At 43.3% G+C, this 22,407-nt stretch overlaps 1 protein-coding gene across 1 annotated transcript in view; it reads right to left on the bottom strand.

Annotated features, from left to right (window-relative positions):
* SV2C (synaptic vesicle glycoprotein 2C) overlaps positions 1-22,407 on the bottom strand; it is a 148,043-nt gene that overhangs the window by 100,595 nt on the left and 25,041 nt on the right. Inside the window, exon 2 of the mRNA XM_045566427.1 lies at positions 2,615-2,795. Within this exon, the coding sequence (XP_045422383.1) occupies positions 2,615-2,795 (181 nt within the window). The remainder of the gene's footprint in view (positions 1-2,614; positions 2,796-22,407) is intronic.

Genomic DNA, 22,407 nt, shown 5'->3' with positions numbered 1-22,407 from the left:
CTGCCTTCAAGACTCAAACATCTCCCACCAGGCCCCACCTCCAACATTGGGGGTCAAATTGCCACATGGCATTTGGAGGGGACAAACATCCACACTGTAGCTGCTAGTAAATCATTATTTCTGGGTGTGTCTGTGAGGGTGTTTCCAGAAGAGACTGGCATGTGAGTTGTTGGACTGAGTGGGGAAGATCCACCCACAATATGAGTGGCCACTACCCAACTGGCTGGGCACTCGGGTAGAACAACAAGGCAGGGGAAATGTGAATTCACTTTCTCTCTCCGAGAGCTGGGACATCCTGCTTCTCCTGTCCTTGGATATCAGATCTCCAGGTTCTCCAGTATTTGGAGTCTGGGATTGGCACCAGCAGCCCCTCAGGTTCTCAGGCCTTTGGCCTTAGACAGGATTATGCCATTGGCTTTCCCGGTGCTGAGGCTTTCAAACGTGTACTGAGTCACAGCATTGGCGGACCTGGGTCTCGAGCTTGAAGATAACCTGTCATGGGGTTATCTAAGCCTCCATAATTGTGTGAACCAATTTCCCTACTAAATCCTCTCTCATGCATCTATCTATCTATCTCCTATTGGTCCTGTATCTCTGGAGATCTCTGACTAATACAGATTTCTGTCTACATTTTCCTTAACAACTTCATTTCTCAGGTCCTCTCGGCTGCTTCATCCCCCAAAACCTGCGGAGGTGACTGAGCTCACATCACTTCCCCCTCAGCCCCATCCCCAGCCTGGGGAATAGCCATCAATTCTGGGGCACAGGGTTGCTTGATTTTACCTGCCGTGTTTTCTCTCAAATCTTTTGCCCATGACTAGTCCTTTCTGTTTCCCTTGTGGGCTAGACTTGAAGTTCCAAAGGCAGAAAGAGGTCCCCTTCTCTCGCCTCCCCTGCTGTCACTCTGAGGCCATGAGCACAGGACAGCTCATCTGAATGAATGGGAAGAAGGGCAACCAGGGAACAGGAAGTGCCAAATGATGAGTGAAGGTTTCTAAATGTTATTCCAGACTTTCTTCTCCACAGGTACTTTTAAAGCCTGATCTCACTTGATCCTCAACTCCAGAGTAGGAATGTGAAGTCCTATTATCTCCCTTTTATAAAAGAACAATCAGGCCGGAGAGCTAAGTGATCTTCCCAAGGTCCCACAGTCAAGGGCATGGGCAGGGCACATTTGGATTTCTTGGTTCCCAGTCCTGTGCCAGCTGTACAAAGGCACAGTGCCATAGCCGCTGGTACCACAATTTACAGAGCCTGAGTTAGCCAGACACAGCCTGCGCTTTGCCAGGTAAGTTACGTTAATTAGAGGTCAGCAGCCCTGACCTGCAGGCTAAAGGATGGATGATTTGTCTGCAATAGGGATGAGGATGATATTAAGAATAAACCCAAGTTGTCTCTGCTTCTGTACCACCCTTGAATTAGCTTCTGGACTGTCCATTGGTTTGGAGTATTTTGCAGCCACCATAATGTCATTTTTTCTCTACATTCAATTGGGTTGATCATGTTACAATCCAGATTGGCAATTAAAATTGCTATAATAATTTGACTGCAGTCAGGTACTTTTGAGTCTCTGGATACTGCTGAAGTTTCCCAGCGTAGATGGGATGTAGTGGAAGGTAGCATATGAGGAGCTATAGGAAGTACTACTCTGTGTAATTAAGAAAGACACGCTGTAGTCCTCTGACTTTCTCTTTTCACAAAACTGTGTTCTGCTCTGTAGGTTGTGAGGTTGTATCATCAACAGCCACAACTGGTAGCTTCTCAAATTCATAACCCAGCCCTATCTCCCTCATTTTTGTTTATTTTTTAAAATTTTATATCATATTTATAGATTCATTTTATGCTAGACACCTTGAAAAGAATGACTCTACGTTCTCAAGCGTGAATTTGAAATTTTATATTTTAACTATTTTTTTCCTTACTGAAGCAGAGTTTCTCATACTCTCCTAATTGAGCTATTGGGTTTTCCTAAGCTTGTGGATTCACTTAGTTTAGTAATAAGTGTCTTAAGCTCTTTAAAGAAAATGACTACACCATTAGCTTTACTCCACCACTGCACTTGGCTAATAGCACAACTTCTGATCATTCAACAGAAGTCAGGAATTTGCAAAAAGAGCCTATCATGCCCCAAGGAGGCTTTCTACCTAGTTAAATCTGTTAAGTTAGCATAGATCAATAAAACCACATTGATTTGAGACACTCTAATCCTGGATTTAAGAGCATGCTTGAATGGTTTGAACATTTAATTAGTTCATAATAGATAGGACCAGAGCTACTTCCTGCTTAAATTAAATTTTCAGAAGAAACATACATGTATGAATGTGTCTTGCTATAGAAAGAACTTCCATTTAAAACAATATCCATTTCCTAGAATTAAAACATTAGAACAATCAGCTATGAGAATACAGGTGTGTGTTCCCTTTTCTCCTGGATTTAAAGGTTGATAATTATGTTTCTAAGAACCATCATTGTGGCTTCTAAGGCTGACACAAAGATTGGGAAGGAGATGTGTTAAGGGATAATTTTCTGGTAATGAGGTTGCCTAGAGCAGAAAACGTGTTCAATTATGAAAAATAAACACATTACTATAAAATATGAAGGAGAAAAACCTTACCCGAATCCAGACAGTAAGCGACAGAAGAGAAAGAAGCCATAGCCTTGGACAAATGAAGAAAGGAAGGCAAAGAATCCGTTGACAGACATGCAAATCAGAAGAGACTGTCTCCTTCCCACTTTGTCTGCCAGTCCTCCCCAGAAGAACGCCCCCATCATCATCCCGAGGTACACTATGCTGCCTGCAACACACAGAAAACAGAGAGACACATCAGAGATTGAGAGTAAATGACACATGTGACAGCAAATGAACAAGGAACAAAATACATTCCAGCATTTTGCATGGGGAAAATTTCCTTTAAAAACATATCCTTCAGGACACAGTAATCAGCTGTCAGGTTGGAAAGCAAGCTCTGTGGGCTCCTTTGGCCACCATGACCGATTGCAAGGACTGATGTGAAATTATTTCCTCTATCATCTCATGCACAAGAAGGCACAATGGTCACAATCCTGTAGACTGTGACCTTTATGCCCAGGCTTGCACCATGACAAGGCCAAGATAGGAGACGGAGTCAAGGGCTCCCAGGTCAAAGTGGGTGCCCCCAGCCTCCTTCAAATCTTTGTCTGTAGCAGATGACCTGAGCCACGGTCAGACCCTTAAGACCCCCTAGAGGATTCCATGAGTTCTTTCTTTCCAGTCCCTCCCGAAAGCCCCGGCCCTTCCTAGGAAGCTAGAGAAGGTGGGTTTAGAGATTACAAGAGTTAATTTAAAAATAGTCTCTAATTCTGTTCATACGAGAAGACTCTTTCTTGGAGTCAGGAGGTTAAAGAGAAGGGAAAGAGCTGTTAGAAGGATGGGGAATATTAAGCTTATCATAGTTAGCTTTGATCCTTAAGGGAAACAAACAGAAAATTGGACATTAGATAGATGCTTCTCTTGGCATCACTGTGAGAATACACTTGAATTTTCTAATTCATTCTTCTTCTAAAAAAACCAGACCCTCACAAACCCTATCCAGAATCTTTCCCAGGATGAAATAATATTAGGTGTGGCAAATGTTAGTTTAGGAGGGTTTCTGAAAAGGGGTGCAATGTCTAGGGCATAATTAATGAATGAATATTTGTTATTTCTGGATGTGGCACTAAAGCAGATGCTCATCTTATCCATTTCTGGTTTTTCTGTTGCTTCATTCAAGCTTTGTTTTCAAAGGCACATTCAAGATACTCTGTAGCACAGGGGTTAGAAGGTAAAAAATCATTGGCTTATTAATTGCTTTAGATTAGTTTGGGAAATATCCTATTTAAACATTCACCCCCAAATTAGGTTGCTAAACGCACAGTTAATGGAGCAAAATGGAAAACGCTTGGCAAGGTCTCATGACCCTCACATCAATAACGTGCAGATGCTGCTTTGCAGATAGCTAAATGAATGGTGAATATTGGGGGCAATTGCAAAATAAGACAAAACAAAAGCTGTCTTTATTGAGACCGGGGTACTGCAAAGAGGGCAACAGTCAACTTTTGCCTGGCTGTGGATGGCATGTTTTTCTCTGGACTGCAGGGCTGACTATACACAGATCATCTTTCTCAATAGAGATTACTCATGTCATAAGACCCAAGGCATGCCCAGAAGACTATTTAAAGAATGTGTCAGCACAATGCCAGGAATTCCAAAAGCAGACAGATTCACCCAGGGAAATGCCTGTGTAGCACATCTCCTATTTATAGCATAATAGGTTCAAGTTTGCCACTCATGCCTCTCAGAAGATAACCAGTAGCTAAGGTTCCTCTTTATAACATCTGTGTCTTTAAAAATGTCTACAAATCAGAAAGTGAATTTCCATAGATCAGGAGCAGCCTATAGCTGCTACGATATAAAGACTTGGGAGTCTTTCTTATAGCTCCAGCCCCAGGAACAAAGTCACCCCCACCACCATACCCTTATTTCCTACAGACGCCCCCACTTCCCAGGGTAAGCCACCATGACAGCAACACTAACCCAAGACCTCTTGTGGCCCACTGTACTTACTCGACTACAAAAATCAGGGCAATATGGAGGCAAGCTGTCTGAATTCAATCAATAATCACTTATTATTTTCTAATGATAACAGTAAGTGACAGCCCCTGATTCAGCATCTGTTTGTGCCAGGCATTCTTAGAGGAATGTTCCATATGTTGGTTCATTTAATCCTCATCACAATCCTACAAAGTAGGTATTATTAACCACTCACAGATGAGAAAACTGAGACTCAAGACAGATTATTCAACTTGATCTAACAGGCAGTAAGTGGCAAATCAGGGTTGTGAGATAATATTTTTCTGATCAAAGCCTGGAAGTGTTTCTCAGGGCTGACATTCTCAGGGCCCTGCTGTTCAGGCCCTTCTATTGGGCCCCCCGGGGCTTTCCCTTGATCTGGCAACTAAAGCGTTAAAACCTAGTGCTGCAGGACAACGCCTAAGTGCTCCAAAACAGTTGTTCTGATTCCCAGGCTATGCCCATTCTTTTCTTTTTCTTTACTTTATTTTTATTATATTTTATTTCTTTTCTTTTCTTTTTATTGAGACAGGGTCTTGATATGTTGCCCAGGCTAGACTCCAGCTCCTGGGCTCCAGGGATCCTCCTGCCTCAGCCTCCCGAGTACCTGGGACTACAGGGCTGTGCCTGGCTTGTTATTAATTATTTTGAATATCACCACTGTTCTTTCTGCTAAGCTCGACTTGGGCACCCCTATTATGTGCAAACCAGGAACCAGGTGTTGGAAAGCAGGGTCTCTAGCTGGGCTTTAGTGTTTCTGCTTGACTTCAGCCCTATTCTGTTTAAAGAAAGTGAATCTCAGTAGCTGGGGCGAGGCAGATTAACCAAGGTTCCTACCATTCCCTAGACTACAGCACCCACCACTTCCCACATGCCTCCTACCACCGTGGCCCTGGGGGCACTTGGATTTTCAGACTCCTGAGAGGACAATCCTGAGTTTATAATCTGGGGACAGTGGGTTATCAAAAACTAAGGCCGAGAAACATCCAGGACAGACAATGCAGAAGTCTCAACTCATGCACCTGGGCTCCAAGTCCTCCAAATTCTTCCCACTGTGTCAGTATGGCTCAAGGAGCTTGTAATTCAGTGAGGGACACAAACACAGGACTAAAGCAGCCTGCACCCAGCTGTGAAGTGTGCTCTCCATAGGAGGGGAAAACCGAGCAGAGGGGCAGGTGGATCCTGACTCTGAAGTGGCCTCTGGGAAGATGTCACTAAAAGGAGAACATCTGAGGGGAATCTGAAGGATAAGAAAGATTTCAAGTGGCATTAAATTCCCCCACAACTGACAGGGTTAGCATAAAAAATGTAATATCAAGCTGTATCTTCACTTCTACTCGGGTTTAAAATATGTTTAAGATTCTAAAGGTAATAATCTATTGTGACTGTGCTTGATTCGCATTGGAGATTGGACCGTTCCACTGGGCATGCTATGGAAAGCATTCAGCTTACCCAGCAGCTTACTTGAGACCAACACAGCACAATTAGATGTTCATTTGTGGACTGTGTGATGCAATTAAAGCCAAACCTCTGAATGCTGGCAAAGGCATGATGTGAGTGACTGTAATCACTCTGAGTACGAACTGTATTTCCTGCCTTGTTTGTGTTCACCTTTCCATTTTGTCTACACAGTGTTATCACGGGGAGGCCGCGAAAACTCAGTGCGGACCTGCACCCTGGACAAACACCAGCCTTCTCTGCTCCCCAGGACTGGCGATGCTGCTGACCAGAGGAATCCATAGGTGTCTTACTCCAAAGCTCCTCATTTTACAAGTGGGAAAACTGAGGTTGTGGGAAGCCAGAACTTAAAATCAGGTCTTTAGATCCTCAAAGTATGTATGGCCCTGGAACAGTAGCACTGTCCTTCTGGGGAGCTTGTTCTAATGCAGGCTCTTAGGCCACCCCCCCACTGACCCCAAATCTGCATTTGAACAAGACCCCCAAGGGATCTGTGTGCACTTTGGAGTCCGAAAGTGTTTTCCACTAAAACAGATAACCTCTCTATACGTTCTTTACTTAAAGTTTGCATGTGGCTACTACATGTTTCAAGGGAGAAATAAACTCGACCTACTCTTCCTACCACAGCTCTGGCGAAGGCCATTCTTGGCCAGTCCAACCTCTCAGGCTTTCAGAAGGCAACAAAGAGGCCTCAATAATGGGTACAATATACATGACATTATCTGGATGATGGTTACATTAAGAGCCTAGACTTGATCAAAATGTAATATATCCATGTAACAAAACTGTACTTGTATTCCCTAAATTTATACAAATAATTTTGAAACACTGCCTCAAGTGTGACTTCCTCGTTAAGGTATTTTTTAACACAAGGGCTGGTTCCATTTTCTTTAATAAACCCTCATTTCCCCTGATAAATATCACATTTCCATTTCTGTCTCTTTGCTAAGCTGCTTTTGATTCTTTCTGGCAATCCCTAAGGGGGCACGTCTTTTCCTCAAATACCATTTTAAACCACATTTAAACAAAACAAAACAATTTTAGGAAATGGTATATAGTGTTTTTCTCATAGCAACTTTTAGCCAATTGGTTTTTAAAAATTGTTTTAAGCACTTCAGTTATCCATGGCGAATTCATTGCACCCTTTAGGTTGAATTTCTTTTCTTTCTTTTTTTTTTTTTTTTTTAAGAGACTGGTCCTTGCTCTGTCACCCAGGCTTGAGTGCAGTGGTGTCATCGTAGCCCACCCCAACCCCAAACTCCTGGGCTCAAGAGATCCTCCTGCCTCTGCCCCGCAAAGGGCTAGGATTACAGGTGTGGGCCACCATGCCCAGCCTATAAATTGATTTTCAATGAACAACCTCTGTGGTGGTATTCTGAATTTATTAATAAATAATCTCCATGAGGCAACAATCACATTCACCTTTCATAAGGGAATTTTCTTAGGTTAAAACAAAATTTTAAAAGTCAAAGTGAAATAATAATAAATATTTCTGAATAGCAATGATATTTCTGGAAATAGTTGAAAAGAATAATACAGTCTGCTGTATTCACAGGGTTAAAATCCATAGAAAACTAATTCCAGGGGCCACCATCGCTCTCCAGCTGTCTCTGCCCCCACCCAATGCTAAGAAGCCAGCAGCATCTCCTCTTTATCTACAGTTTGCTATTTCTCATCATCGCTGGTTTGGAATTCTGTGCCTGACTTAGAAATGATAATATGATCATCTCGAGAGTTCAATACTTGTTCTATTGTATTCTTTGATTAAAGGGGCTGAGAAGTAAACCCATTATTAAAGCAATGGGGGTTGAGGTGGGGGAAGAAAAAGAACTGGGTTGTTGTTATTTTTTAAATCACATGCAGTATCCTTCATCTTTATTCCACTACCATTAACCACTCTGAACTTTGGGTCAGGCAGCAGGTAGTTAAGAGCCTGGGCTCTTGAAACAGGTGGCCTAGATCTGAACCCTTGCTCCACCAGTTCCTGCCTGTGTGATCCTAATTACTTAATTTCTTTGTGCCCCACTTTTCTTGTCTGTATAATGGGACTAATAATAGTACCTACCTCACAGGGTTTTTGAGGGATTAAATTGAATGAAGTGCTCAGTACTATGTGAAACACATGGTTGTTCAATAAGCAACATGTACTAATATTACTGTTGGTGTGAGGTAAAGAGAAAAAGGGGAAAAAAAAATGGTGATGGGAAAGAAACAAGAAGAAAAGGAGGGGCTGCAGAATGGTGGAGAAAGTGAAACGACAATTTTTGGCCTCCCTCAGTTCGAGTTCTCAAAAGAAGTCACCAGAAACAGCACTGGAAGAGTAATCTAGCTTTTAAAATTTTTGCTATTTGACACTATTTAAATGCATAATTAATAGGCTTCTAAAACCAAACCCTCACTTTTTTTCAATTACTATTTTTAGTAGCCACAGGCAGGGGCCACCTTGTATACAAATGCATCTGTACACTTTCACAAAATCAAATAAAACCAAAGGAAGTAATAACATCGAAGGCATATGTACAAAGGGGAAACAACCTCCTTTCTGATTTGCATGGGAGAATATTTACAACAAAAGTCAGTTCACCTCAGCTAGAAAGCACTGTAAATATCAGATGTAGTCTACGGCACATCTCTGACTTTTCCATTTGGAAAATCTGACATTTAAGTTTGCCAGTCCAGGCAGAGACTGAAGCTAGCTGCTTGCATAGGCAGGTAATGCCATGCCAGGCAGCAAGTGCCACTTGCTCTCTAAGTCCACCTGGGCACTCAAAAGCACTTTCTCTGAATCCAGTGAGCAGACTGTAGAAAAATCCTAAAAATGAAGCATGATCTCTTCTCCAGCATCTTTTCTCAAATGGCCAGTATGCAGCATACCCATTGAATAGGGGAATAAATAGTAAAATTTTTTTTGTGTGTATGTCTCTGCACTGCCCCCCCCACAAAAGGCAATTATGACCCCTTGATATTTGAAGCAATAAAAAACAAGTCTTAGGAATCAAGAACATTAAAATGAGTCACTTGTGATGCACCAGGAATATCACATATCAGTTCAACACCAAGGGGACCCCTATTTCGGCAAACTTCCCCCACTCCAAGTTCTGTGTTGAGAGAGAAAAGTGGTAATTGACTAAACCTGTTCTTCAATGAGCTCGATAACTGACTCAACAAATGCAGCAGGTGGTCATTCATTCCACAGCTCTTGTTTAAGCTCCAGCTTCAAGCCAGGCATCTTTTGAGGCATGAGGACAGGAAGGGAGGAGAGGCCCACAAGGGAGGACAGGACACGGCCTTCACTCTGCAGCTGCTCACAGCCTACCACAATTTGGCTTCAGACTCCAGCTGCACATTGGAATCATCCGGAGAACTTTAAAAAAAACAAAACCATGGATGCCAAGGCCACATCCAGAGGTTCTGCGTCTGGGGTAGTGCTCAGGTAATAGTATTTTTTAAAAACTTCCCAAGCAATTCTAATATAAAGCTGGGGCTTTGATCCTTTGGTTTCCTGGGAGATGAAAAACATGCAAAAAATTAATTACCACAAAATGAAACACGTGCTATAATTAAGGTGTGTATGTTATGCTTAAGGGGAAAAAAGGAAGAAACTATTTAATTAGTTCTAGGGAATTCTGAAAAGCTTCACATAGAGGATGATGGTTGTGCTGGGTTTTGAACAATGAATAAAAAGTCTCCAAGTAAAAGGAACTCCCCAAGAAAAGTTCCAAGGGAGGGAAGAAGATCCTGTTCAAAGGCTGGCAGGAGTGTCAGGGCACAGCACCCCAAGGCTCTAGGCAGCTGAGAGTGGATAGAAATGTGGAATTCAGGGTTTGGGGAGGAGGGCAGGAGGAGGCTGGAAGGTAAGTTGGAGTCACCTCAAGGATTGGGCTTTATCCTTTGGGCAACTGAGAAACAGACTGGACACCATCTATACCTGAAAAGATCATTTCAGCAACCATGTGCATCGGTCCCCAACCTTTTTGGCACCAGGAACCAGTTTCATGGAAGACAATTTTTCCATAGACGGCAGAGGGGTGATGGTTTTGGGATGATTCAAGCACATTACACTTACCGTGCACTTTATTTCTATTATTATTACATTGTAATATATAATGACATAATTATACAATTCACCATAGGTTGGGGACCCCTGGTAGAGGATAAAGGGCAAGGGAGAAAGATGGAGAGGAGGGGAGGGGAGAGGGGGAGGGCCCATGGGACTAGGGCAGGTCACTGAGGCCTCTGAAGTGGCTGGAGCACCACATTTAAGGAGGCCTCACTCCTAGGTGTGACCCTGAACTTGCACAACCCTGAGAGGGAGTGCTTCCTTTGGTCTTGCGCCTCAGGCACCTCACTCCCCTCACCTAGCCCTGGCCCTGGAAGGAAGACCGGCTGAAGGAGTATCACAGACCAGACAACTCTGAGCCCAGGGAAGAAAGGATGGCAGCCTGCTCTAAAGCAGGGGCAGCAGGTTTGGAGAAGACAGGGAAGGCTGGAGGCATTTTTAGTAGTCAGAATCCATAGTTCAGGCTGGGTGTGGTGGCTCACACCTGTAATCCCAGCACTCTGGGAGGCTGAGGTGGGAGGATTGCTTGAGGTCAGGAGTTAGAGACCAGCCTGGGCAACATATCAAGACTCTGTCTCCACAAAAAAATAAAAATAACTAGCGGGCATGGTGGTGCATGCCTGCAGTCCCAGCTACTCGGGAGGCTGAGCCAGGAGGATCACTGGAGCCTGGGAGTTGGAGGTTGCAGTGAGCTGTGATATTGTCCCACTGCACTCCAGCCTGGGCAACAGAGTGAGATCCTGTCTCAAAAAAATAATTAAAAAAAAAGTACGTAGTTCTTATAAACTGATGCGTGAGAAGCTGACACTGAGGGTCTCAGCTTGGGATAGGTCGTAATACAATTGATAAAGGGAACACAAGAGGAGGGCAGGCCTAAGAGGGGCCATGTCTTAAACAAGTGGGGAAGATGTCCACGTAGTAACCCTCACTATACTCCGTGACCAGGGCAGAATAGAGCAGAACAGCAATACACGTAAGTCTACAAAGCAATGCTCAACACAGCTGTCACCAGGAAACGCTTCCTCAGGGAAGCAGTGCTTGAGTTGAGCCTCAAAAACCAAAAAGACTAAGGAGAATACGAATGTTAGGAGCACAGTCGGGACGGCATCTTTGCTTCCTTTCCAGCCTCCCCGCCAGCCCTGGGCGAGGCGTGGGGTGGGAAGCACGGGGCGCGGGGAAGGTTCGGAGAGTGAGGCACCTGGTTGGAGTGGCCGGGTTCCACGTGAGGAGCATAGTTAGGCTGGACAAGTGAGAGAAAACCCTTAAATATCAACCCCAAAACATTTAAATTGCTTACCTAGACAATGGGGAGCCATTTGTGGGTTTCCGAGTGGGGAATGAACAAAATCGAAGCCCTAGTGTGAACAGACCAACACTTTAGAGCAGGATGGGCAAACTTTTTCTGTAAAAGGCCAGGTAGGAAATATCTCAGACTTTGTGGGCCATACAGACTCCATCGCAGCTACTAAACTCCGTTGTTGCAGAATGAAACCAGGCATAGACAATATGTAAACAAATGGGCATGGCTGTGTTCCTATAAAACTTTATTTACAAAAACAGGTGGAGGTTCAGATTTGGCCTGTAGGCTGTAAGCTGTAGTGTGCGACCCTTGCTTTAGAAGAAAAGTTTGCCTATAGCGGGAAAGTTTGCCTGACGGTGGATGTATAGTAACTGAACAGGCAGTGGAGATATCTGAGAGGCAATACAAAGCTTAACACCAAGGCTGGGGGCAGGAAAACAAGAAACTTGCTCGGGAGGTGGCAGCATAGCAGGGCAGTTGAGAGCTGGGTGGAACATTGATTTCTCTGCAAGAATAAATGAAAGAAAGAACAGGAACCCAAGGGTCAACCCTTGAGGAATAGCCACATTTAGAGGCAAGAAGGAAGAGCAGTCAGACAAGGAACTGTGGACAAGGAAATAAGCAGAGGGTCCAGGTAGAGCAGAGAACATCTTGGAGGAAAAGAAGAAAAGGAAAGGCTGTCCCACAGCGCCCAGCGCACGAGAGCTCAGGAAAGACCTCTGGGCTTGTCCCGGAAGAGGTCACTGGCGAGGTCTGACAGAGCACTCTGACGCCAGCAGGAACAACGAAAGCAGAGAACAGGAGATTAAAGAAGAGTGGGCAGTGAGAAAACGGTGGCTGGGATGGAGCTAAGTGCAACTGCAATTCAGAGGAGCAAGAGGGCTCGACGTCGCTGGACTGGGAGGAACTGGAACAAATGCATCAGTACCAGATACCAGTGAAGATAGAAGAAAGGCAGCAAGCACATTAATACAGACATGATTGCCCTGAAACCACAGCTGCAAATATGAGAGACCACAGCAAAGGGCTCGTGCTACCAAAAAAGTGGGCTGCTTTGGAAGAACAGTGCTATCGTGTGTCTTGATGCCAGAAAATGCACGAAAGCAGTCTCATGAGATGTGTATTAATCTTCTCAAGTTCATGCGTAGCTACAGTGAAAGGGTTTTTGTTTTTCACTGAAATCTCTTTTCTGTAAGCACAGTGATCAAACGCAGCATAACAATCTAAAAGGAACTGGTATTTTAGAGGGACAGAACAAGAAAACAATCTTTGATCTATGTCCATGTTAAATATTTTCATATTTTACAGCAACAGAAAGGCCTGGCAGGGCAAGGACACTCACTGTGTAAGTCAGGGTGTGTCCAGAGGATGCTGGGACCGTGACTGTGCATGGCAGAGAAACAGGGCTGAAATGAACTCAAAGATCACACGGTACTTCACCAACACTGATAGGAAAATAATTGCACAAGTCCTCCAAGACCCCTCTCTTGAAAAATTACCTGTAAAGTTTTTTATTGTTGCTGTTGTTGTTTTTTAAGTTTAGGCAGATATCAAAACAACAAACAGACTGGGTCGTAATAGATCCCAGCAAAAGAGAAAATTCAGTAGGCCACCTCCGATGCTCTGATATGACCTTTTGTTTCCCAAAATAGACAAGATGCCTAAGTTGTCAGCCCAGAGCAGTGAGTGAGTACATATGGGGATCCACCTTGAACTAATGGATGCTGCTCTTAATCCATTACTGCCGGCAAAGTCAGGTGAATTCAGGGCAGCACTTCTTGAAGCTTGAGATTTATTCTGTCATCAGTGATGAAGCATCACACATGGACTCCTCAATCCCAAGCTGTCAGAAGCACAGGTAGGCATTTCAGGGAAAGCCACCCACATATTCAGGTGCTGACCCACAGGACCGAAGCTGTTATTTAGCATCTGCTTCTCAGCTCAGGAGGGGAAAAATGTGATCACTTTGAGAGTAAGAAAAAAGTAGGAATTTTAATCAATTATTATATTATGTGTCAAAAACAACAACAAAAAAGAATGCTGAATCCTTTTTGTTTTCTCCTCTAAAACCTAAGATAAGACATGTTAAAAAACAACACACCCCAAACTCCTAGATGTCCCTTAAACACACCATAGTCATTCTTTTCCATGAATCCTTATTCAATTAATCATACGTGTGGCACCTTTTTCTTATTTCTTATCCAAATCCTGCACCTCAAACTTCACCTCCACATTCTTTGTGAAGACACCTAGACTGCTCTGGTTTGCGTGGGCAACTTCTACATATTCTCCCCCACATTCTAACCTATATTATTTGTCAGTGTTTTGTAAGCATCAGTCTTATCGCTATGGCTAATTTATAATTTGGCCTCTGGAAGAAACTGTATCTTAAGACATCTTATTCTGAAACTCCCTGAGACTATACTGTTCATTTCCTAAAACACTTTTTTTTTTTTTTTGAGATAGTCATGCTTTGTCACCCTAGGTAGAGTGCCGTGGCGTCAACCTAGCACACAGCAACCTCAAACTCCTGGGCTCAAGCAAGCCTCCTGCCTCAGCCTCCCAAGTAACTAGGACTATAAGTGTGTGCCACCACACCCAGCTAATTTTTTCTGTTGTTAGTAGAGATGGGGTCTCGCTCTTGCTCAGGCTGGTCTCGAACTCCTGGCCTCAGGTGATCCTCCCACCTCAGCCTTCCAGAGTCAGAGTGCTGGAATTACAGGTGTGAACCACCATGTCCGGCCCCTAAAACGCTTCTAAAAACATTTCATTCACTGGGCTGCCAAGACTATAAGAAATACAGTATTAAGAATCATATATTTTTTTCCACTTTCAGTTTTAAGGAAGATCAAAATGGTTAATTGTTATTAATAATATTTCTTTTTAATAACACAAATTATTTTAAAAGAAGAACCTCAAAAGCAACTCTATTAAGACATAAAATAAACTGTGAGTAGAGCTACAATGAAGCTAGAAATTTCTCCTTCCTGTTCCTGTCAAGTCTTCTCCAAGTAATCCTAGGAAAGGTTTTTTGAGTTTTTGTTTTATTTTAATGGATGGGTTTTTAAAGTAAGGAAAAGATAGGAGTTAAATAAACAGGGACCAGGATTGAAGCAGAGGGTGTTTTATAGCTGGCGGTGGTGGTGGGCGACTTGCTTTTAAGGCAGGAGACTTGATCATGATGCAAGGAGAAGAAACACGTACATAGAGAGCACTTTCTCATCAACAAAAATATATTAATTAGCTCCTAGAGGGAAGCGTACAAGGACATAAACTCCGTGTGCTCTGGAGCATGCCAATTGCAACGTGGCTGATTAATAAAGCTCAGAGACAGGATGAGACAGAAGGGCAGCTCTTCTTAGGAAACTGAGTAGCAAGCAGATTCACTACCATGGTTTTCTACTTGCAAAACCATCCTCCCCCAAACAGAGAATCCCCAGGCCCCTTCCGATTTTTCTCATCTTGAGATTTCACAGTGGGGTAAATCAGTAACCACCTAAATCTCAAACATTTAAATCTCAAAACACAAATCAGACTAAATGTATTCAACTTGGACTCCCTGTGTGTGTTGGGGCAGGGGAGAGCATTGTGCATACAGGGTTGTCACAATAACAAATTGCTCCTTGGGGTCAGGCTGGAGCCTCACAGCTGTGTGTGCAGATAAGCCGAGCAGTATCAGGGGTAGGGATCGCGGGCTTTGTGCTGCCTTTACTTTCTCATTCAGACCTCAGGATGACGCCATCGCCACCTGCAACCTGCCCCTTCGGAGGGACAGTGACAGAGGTGCAGTGGTGCTGTCAGACAAATCTGACAGGCGGGCTGGTGCCTTTATTCCTGACTCCAACCCCACCTCTCAGGGGCCCACACACCGACTTTCCCAGAGAGACTCTGACTCCCTAAATCCCTGGCTTGTATGGTTAGTTTTTGTTTCCAAAGTTCTGATTTCAGCTGTTGGAAATAATAAATTTTATGTGATTTTCTACATCTTATGTCTTAATGATTTAGCGATTTAAAATACAGTTGTAGATAATTTTTCTAAGGTACAGTGCACCCACGATTGGGGTTAAGAGTTTTCCATCAGCAAATCCAGCTGCAAATAGGAAGTTGTTTAGAATGTGGGGAAAATTCTAACACACCTTTCTGCGTTAGATCCAATTTTCTCTCTGCACTTCAACAGTGATGGCTGTCACTGATGTCTAAAATATTCACTATCAGATTCAGAGTCAACTTTTCTTCTTAGTTAAAACTATATATGTGTGTGTGTGTGTATGTGTATGTGTGTGTGTGTCCCCCTACTTTAAAGGATAAATTCCCTTTTTAATTGAATTACACCTAATCTCTGGGCCATTTGAGTAAAATCTAACCCTGGTCAGACTTCCTTTTGTTTTATAATAAAGAGCTGTATGAGATTACAGCTTGTGTTTCAGGTACCTACCTGTTGTTGGCAAACTCTAGCTTCCCGGGGAGGCTCATTTTACCCCAAAAGGAAGGGCTCTGATTCTGTGGAGGGCAAAATGGAAGCTTTGGAGACTTAAAAATGAGACCAGTGTAGTTGGGGTGGGGAAATGGCCCTTCAATTGGATCATCTTTCTCCTATATAGTGTTTTCTCCCACGGCACCCCCTCTTCTACCCTTCCCCCCAACCTCCTGCCCTCTCCTGCTTCTCTCAAGAACTGTGAGGGGTCTGAGATTTTTACCTGACTTGGAAGCTAATAAGTTAGGCTACCAGTTTCATGGATGCTGCCAGATGACTTAAGACTCTTGGCTCTGAGACAAAGGACTTCAATACTCACAGCAATAGCAGTAACCAGGGTATCAGCATTTGTCCTGACCAAGAAGGTAGCTGAAGCCTTGGCGTTATGCTAAACAAGAGTGTCCCAGCTCATGGGGGTGGGAGACCACATCCAGATTTGGAGACATATATTTAGCTAGTAACAAAGAGTGTACAAGTCTATAGCAAGGGCTCGCAAACTATGTGCTTGTACAGCCTATGAGCTAAGAATGTTTTTTTTTTTTTTTTTTTTTACATCTTTTAAAAGGGCTATAATAAGAATTTATGACAGAGACCATAGGTGGTCTGAAAAGCTTAAAGCATTCACTATCTGGTCCTTCATAGACAAGTTTGCTGGTGCTTGGTCTATAGCATCCTCTGTGCTTAGGGGCCTAGTAGGGAGTGGCAGTCGCATGGCAATGAGGATTCCGGATCTCTCTCTGTCTTGCTCCATCAGAGCCACAAATTGCAGGCCTATTGGGAACAAGTGCATTATGCGATTATCTTGCTCTTTCACTATTAACCCCCATCTCCAACATAAACACCAGAGGCAGGTAGAGTTCATAAAATGGAGTTAAGGGGATGACTGGTTGTCACATCAATATATCTGTGGGCAAAGGTTTTGTTGAGCAACATCCTTTATGTGCAGTTTGATTTCTAATAGCTGCCACCCAGTGCTCCAGAGGATTATCTCTGACCCTCTCTTGGGAAACCACTTCTTTCCTACCAACCACAATATTTCTCCACAGATCCACACCACTATTCCACCAGCATGGTTCTCACAGCCAGCCAAATTATCTCGCCACCTAGCAAGCTGATTCATCTAGCGCCACCTTTCTCAATCCCCTCAAATTCCATGTGCTGTTGTTGCTAGGACTGGTTTCCAAGCAGCATCAGCAGTGCCTGGTAACTTCCTTAATTGGCTCCACGTAAAGGAACAAGTTAAGAGCATTATTATGCCAACCTTCAGTCGACACAGGATTTACCTAAGCTTTTGCTAATCAGGTAATGGTTTGATGCAGTTGATGGATTCCCCTGGTGCTATGAGGAACATATCAGTTTTATTCTATCTTCTTTGATCCGGTATTTCTCTCAGCTTTAGAAACAAAATCCTAACTGACAAGCCTGAGATAAATACACCTACTTAAGCCTCTGTAATATCCTTAATTCCTAGTTTTTTACCATCCTGCCCCCCACCACCAACTAAGGGTTCCTGCAAATGTTACATCATGTCTAGATGCTAAGTACAGTGCACTACTCGCGCAGACCTGATGTGAGCCAGTCTTGTCACATCAGTAAATTGAAATGACAGCCATCATATTGTCACAGCGATTCTGGGAATCTGAGTGCTCCTAAATGGAGCCACCAGCCAGATTTCACCAACTGCTCATCATCTTGTGTTCCTGGATGAATTCATTTCCAGCATACATTCAGGACTCTCTTCCAAACAGTTTGAAGGGATAACTATTCATTCTTCTACTTGGCCCAATAAAATGCATTTTATGCTTTCATTTTGTTATATTTTTCTTTCGTGCCCAGGTAGGACTGTCTGACTCAGGGACCCTGTTAAGTCAGCAATACTTTATATTACAGGTCATTAATTAATAGTGAAAAATAGGGGAGGCCTGCTAAGGTACTTACCCCAGCTCCATTAGCACCAAATGAGGTCTTCAAGATGAATGTTACGCCAGGAGAATTAGTTAAGCAACGGTCTCTACAGGGCAGTCTTAGCAACAGAAGAGCAGGAGGGGATTTTCTCTTCAGGGTTAAATCTGTCGCTGGACTGTCCCTGGAACATCATGTCAGAACTACTAAAACTCCTCCTATAATCTACATATTCTCAGAGAAGGGAGATTCTTTTATATTTTTATGAGAAATTCTGGTGAGAACCTTTGTTCTTTGAACTTTATAATGCATACTTAGCAGAATGTGATTTAGGAGAGAGAAATGAGGGCTGACAAGGAAGGGAAGATATATACAACCTCAGGGCGTAGAGAAAGCAAAGTGAGGAGGTGAGAGCAAGGCAGCATAAGGGGTGCAGGGAACCCTCCACCTCTGGGGCATATCTGGTCAAAGATCACCATTACCCTTCATGATGCCTTTTCCAAATGGAGATTAAAAATTTCATGAGAATTTTTTCTGCTTCTGTTTTGGCCAACACAGTTAAATATAATAAAGGAGTTCCACACATTACTCTCTCACCCAAGGCGAGGGGGTGGTCCAGGGCGAGTCGTTATGGTGGGCAGGAGGGGTGCGGCAGCAATTATAGTTGGGCAAGCATGGGGTTGAGTCAACTAGAGTGAGGAGTGTCAGATAGGGCCAGAGGATGCAGAGTCCTGGAGGTCAGAGAGGGCCAGCAAGGGCTGCACTAGCAGAAGGAAACTTCCAGCAAATGACAGTCAAGCCTTCCCCATGCAGGACTGGGATTAGGCACCTCTGGGCCATGGATTTTGATTCTGCCTAGAAGAGGTCAGTGGTTTATGTTCAGGGTCAAGAGGCCCAAGGGTGACTGGACATCAGTATACATTAATACAGGAAATGCAGGGACCCTTCCACTAACAGGTCCCAATCAAGATTTACAAATGATTGGATTTTGTCACAAGGAGAAAGCAATTAGAGGCTATATCCAATAATGCAGATTCCATGACTTCCGCCTCAAGAATAGGAGCTGTTTCCTCTGCTCCACATACTGAACTTCTGAATTTCCTATATCATTTCAGGACCAAAAAGTGGCATGAAGTGCTTTCTCTAGGTCGGAATTAAAAACAAAAAACCTGGGTATAACTCAGCTGATAAAGATTGGGATTCTCCTTCCTGGGTTTGAAGTCTCTTCCCTACCAGCCACTCAGCAGAGCCAAACTGCAGGGCTTCATATCCAGCCTCTGACACTGATTAGGCCTGGGACCTTGGACAAATTAACTAACCTCTCTGGCCATCAGTTTCATCATTTATAAAATAGGGATAATCATAGTATCTTCCTCATAGGGTTACTATGAAAATAAAATGAGTTAAATCATATCCAGTGCTTAGAACTGTATCTGGCACATAGTAAAACCTATTTGTCAGTATTATCATCCCAGATTTACCCATCGTAAAGGCCAGCTAATGCTGTCCACCTCTAGCTCGTGAAAATAACATGAATGCACACACTCACGGGAGCCTGGAGCTCTCCCCGTTCATTCTGATCAGTCACATTGAAGGCTCGCAAGACACACAGCCTAGGAGGATAAAGGGCTGGAAGGGACGTGAGAAACTGAGTCAAGACATTCATTTTACAGATGAGAAAACTAAAGCTAAAACTTGCTATGTCCCAGAGTTAATTTGGCAATAGAACAAGGAGGAGAATTCAGTAAGGTAAATTTTTCAGGGTCTGAAGGTACAGGTCCACATACTAAAATAAGGTAGCTGCCAGGCCCACATTGCCATTATTTATTGTCAGCCCAGTCTGTTCTTTGCAGTAGTATGATCAAATGTGAAAATGTCTTGAGCTCTGCAGAAGAGGGTCACTATAAAATCGTGCTGGGGTTGGCTAAGGGTGGGGCACAAACATGATACACACCTCATTCAAATAAAATTGGCCTGGCGTGGCTTCCTTTCGCTGCTCTAATTCTTCTCCGTCTACGTCAAGTGTAGAGGGGACCTTCTGTGTCATGGAACCCCACACCCAAGCACCCTCTCCTAGGAGGAGCACCCTTTACTGGCAAACTTGAACTTGAACACTGGAGTCTATCAAATGGGAAAATAGCTCTGCTGTTGAAAGCTTAGGCCTGTGGCATTGAAGAGAATGAGCTTTGTGAATACCTAAAGAAGGGTTCTGTTGTTATGCAATGTAGTCCAAATCATTTCAGTCCCACCTCCTGGAGGGAGCAGAAATGGTGGGCCACACGTGGCTGCATTCCCAAACTGAAAGGTGAGAGGAGAAAATCTCAATAAAATACCTGAGGCAGAAATTAATAGACGCCAGCTGTTTACCGGTTTGATCCTAGCTCACAGATATTCATGTAACCGACTCCACGAACAAATTTCAAGGACCCCTATATGTTTTTTCTATTCCTTTCTCTTAACTAACTGCTTGACCTTTTGAGTTGTTTCCCATAAATGAGGGATTTTCTGTTAGATAAAGGAGTTGAGATTCTGAAGGCCTCCTGATGCCGGGACTTGCAACCTGCCCCAAGGCATGTGGCCCCTCCTTAGAAAGTCCATGCTCTCCTTTAGTTGGAGAGATGGATTTGAGGCAGCTTCTCCCATTCTCCTGACAGGATGTCAGTCATATTAAAAATTCCTTTCTTCCTTGGCAATCCTTGTTGTCTCAATGACTGAATCTTTACGTGACGAGCAACTGGACCTAGATCAAAACCTTACAGTTTTGACAACATTTGCAGGAGTTACTCACCATAACATCAAATGATGAATTCTACAAAATTGCCTTTTATTTTAATTTGTTGCAAGTTTCATTCCTTCTATCACTTTACAATCAGATCTAGGACAAGCAAAGATGTCTGGCTGCTCAAATAGGGGTTCGATGGTTCTAATTCTAAATTTGGAATTAAGAAGCCCGGTTTCTATTTCTCCTTCCTTCTTCACCATTAAAAGGCTTTAGAATTTGAGCCAAATCACCAGATTCCACACTGCAGGGATGTGGAATACTGCTATATTAGGTCAATGGATAGGAATTTCCCTTACTTTGAAAAAATGCCTAAAACTCTTACCCATGAAGGTATTCCCACCCACCCCACCCCTTGCCATCATTTTTATTCTGGGCATGATATTAACACAAGATACCATAGGACAGAAATAATATCAGGAGACTCAGGGAGAACAGTGACCCTGAGGCCCAGGACAAGCTGGACAGGTGGCAGGAACTCTAGGCTTTTATCATTCACCTCCCTTACTGATCTTTCTTTCTGGCTACACCTAATTCTAGATTGTGTGCTGGTCCTGGGCATGTCTCTGGTGCAGTCTCACTTCCTGGTTCAGTGCGGAGCATGTGCACAGCCTTCCCTCTCAAACTCATTTCCCACTGTGTCCTGCAGCCTCCCCAGCCTCTGCCCAGTTTGCTCCCAGTTCCTGAATCGACTCAGCTACTGGCTTGATCTTTCTGACTTTGGTCTTACCTAACAACAAACAAACAAATGCAGCTTGATAGATATTATTCATACTACCTAAAAAATTACAGGAACAAATAATACATACAACTGGTAGGTGTCAAGGGCATTATGCTGAGTGAAAAAAAAGCCAATTTCAAAGGTTACATACTATATGCTTCCATTTCTGTAACTTTCTCAAAGTAAAAGAATTATAGAGATGGAGAACAGATTAATGGTTGAATGGGGTTAGGGTTGGGGACAGGGTATAACTATAAAGGGGTAAAATGAGGGAGTTTGTGGTGATGGAACAGTCTGGACCTTGATTGTATGGTGAGGTTACATAAATCTGTATGTGTGATAAGATTTCTTTTTTTTTCTTTTTGTAGAGATGAATCCTCACTATATTCCCCAGGCTGGTCTCAAACTCCTGGCCTCAAGCAATTCTCCAGCCTTGGCCTCCCAAAGTGCTGGAATTACAGGCATGAGCCACCACACCCGGCCTGCATTTCTTAAAACTATACCCCTCCTCCAAAACAAACAAACAAACAAACAAACAAACAAACCAAAAACCAAAAAAAACCCACAAAAAACAAAACCAAAGGTGAAATCCAAATAAAGTCTGTATTTGAGTTAACAGTATTATACCAATGTTAATTTCTTGGTTTGGACAATGCACTAGGGTTATGTAAAATAGTATCACTGGGGGAAGCTGCATGAAGGGTAAACAGGACTCTCTGTACTATTATTGCAACTTCTTGTGAGTCTTAAACTATTAAGAAATATATTTTATATATATTTATACATATACACACATACACACACATACATATAGTCAGTCCTCTGTATTCATGGGTATCACATCTGTAGATTTGACCAACTGTGGCTAGAAAATATTTTTAAAAAACAGATGGTTGCGGCTGGGCGTGTTGACTCACGCCTGTAATCCTAGCACTCTGGGAGGCCGAGGCAGGAGGATCGCTCAAGGTCAGGAGTTCGAGACCAGCCTGAGCAAGAGCGAGACCCCATCTCTACTAAAAATAGAAAGAAATGATCTGGACAGCTAAAATTGTATATATAGAAAAAAATTAGCTGGGCATGGTGGTGCATGCCTGTAGTCCCAGCTACTTGGGAGGCTGAGGCAGT

This window comes from Lemur catta, chromosome 12 (genome assembly GCF_020740605.2).
Source record: "Lemur catta isolate mLemCat1 chromosome 12, mLemCat1.pri, whole genome shotgun sequence".
Taxonomy (NCBI): Eukaryota; Metazoa; Chordata; class Mammalia; order Primates; family Lemuridae; genus Lemur; species Lemur catta.
The sequence above is the reverse complement of the archived record's forward strand: the minus strand, read 5'-3'. Positions and strand labels throughout refer to the sequence as shown.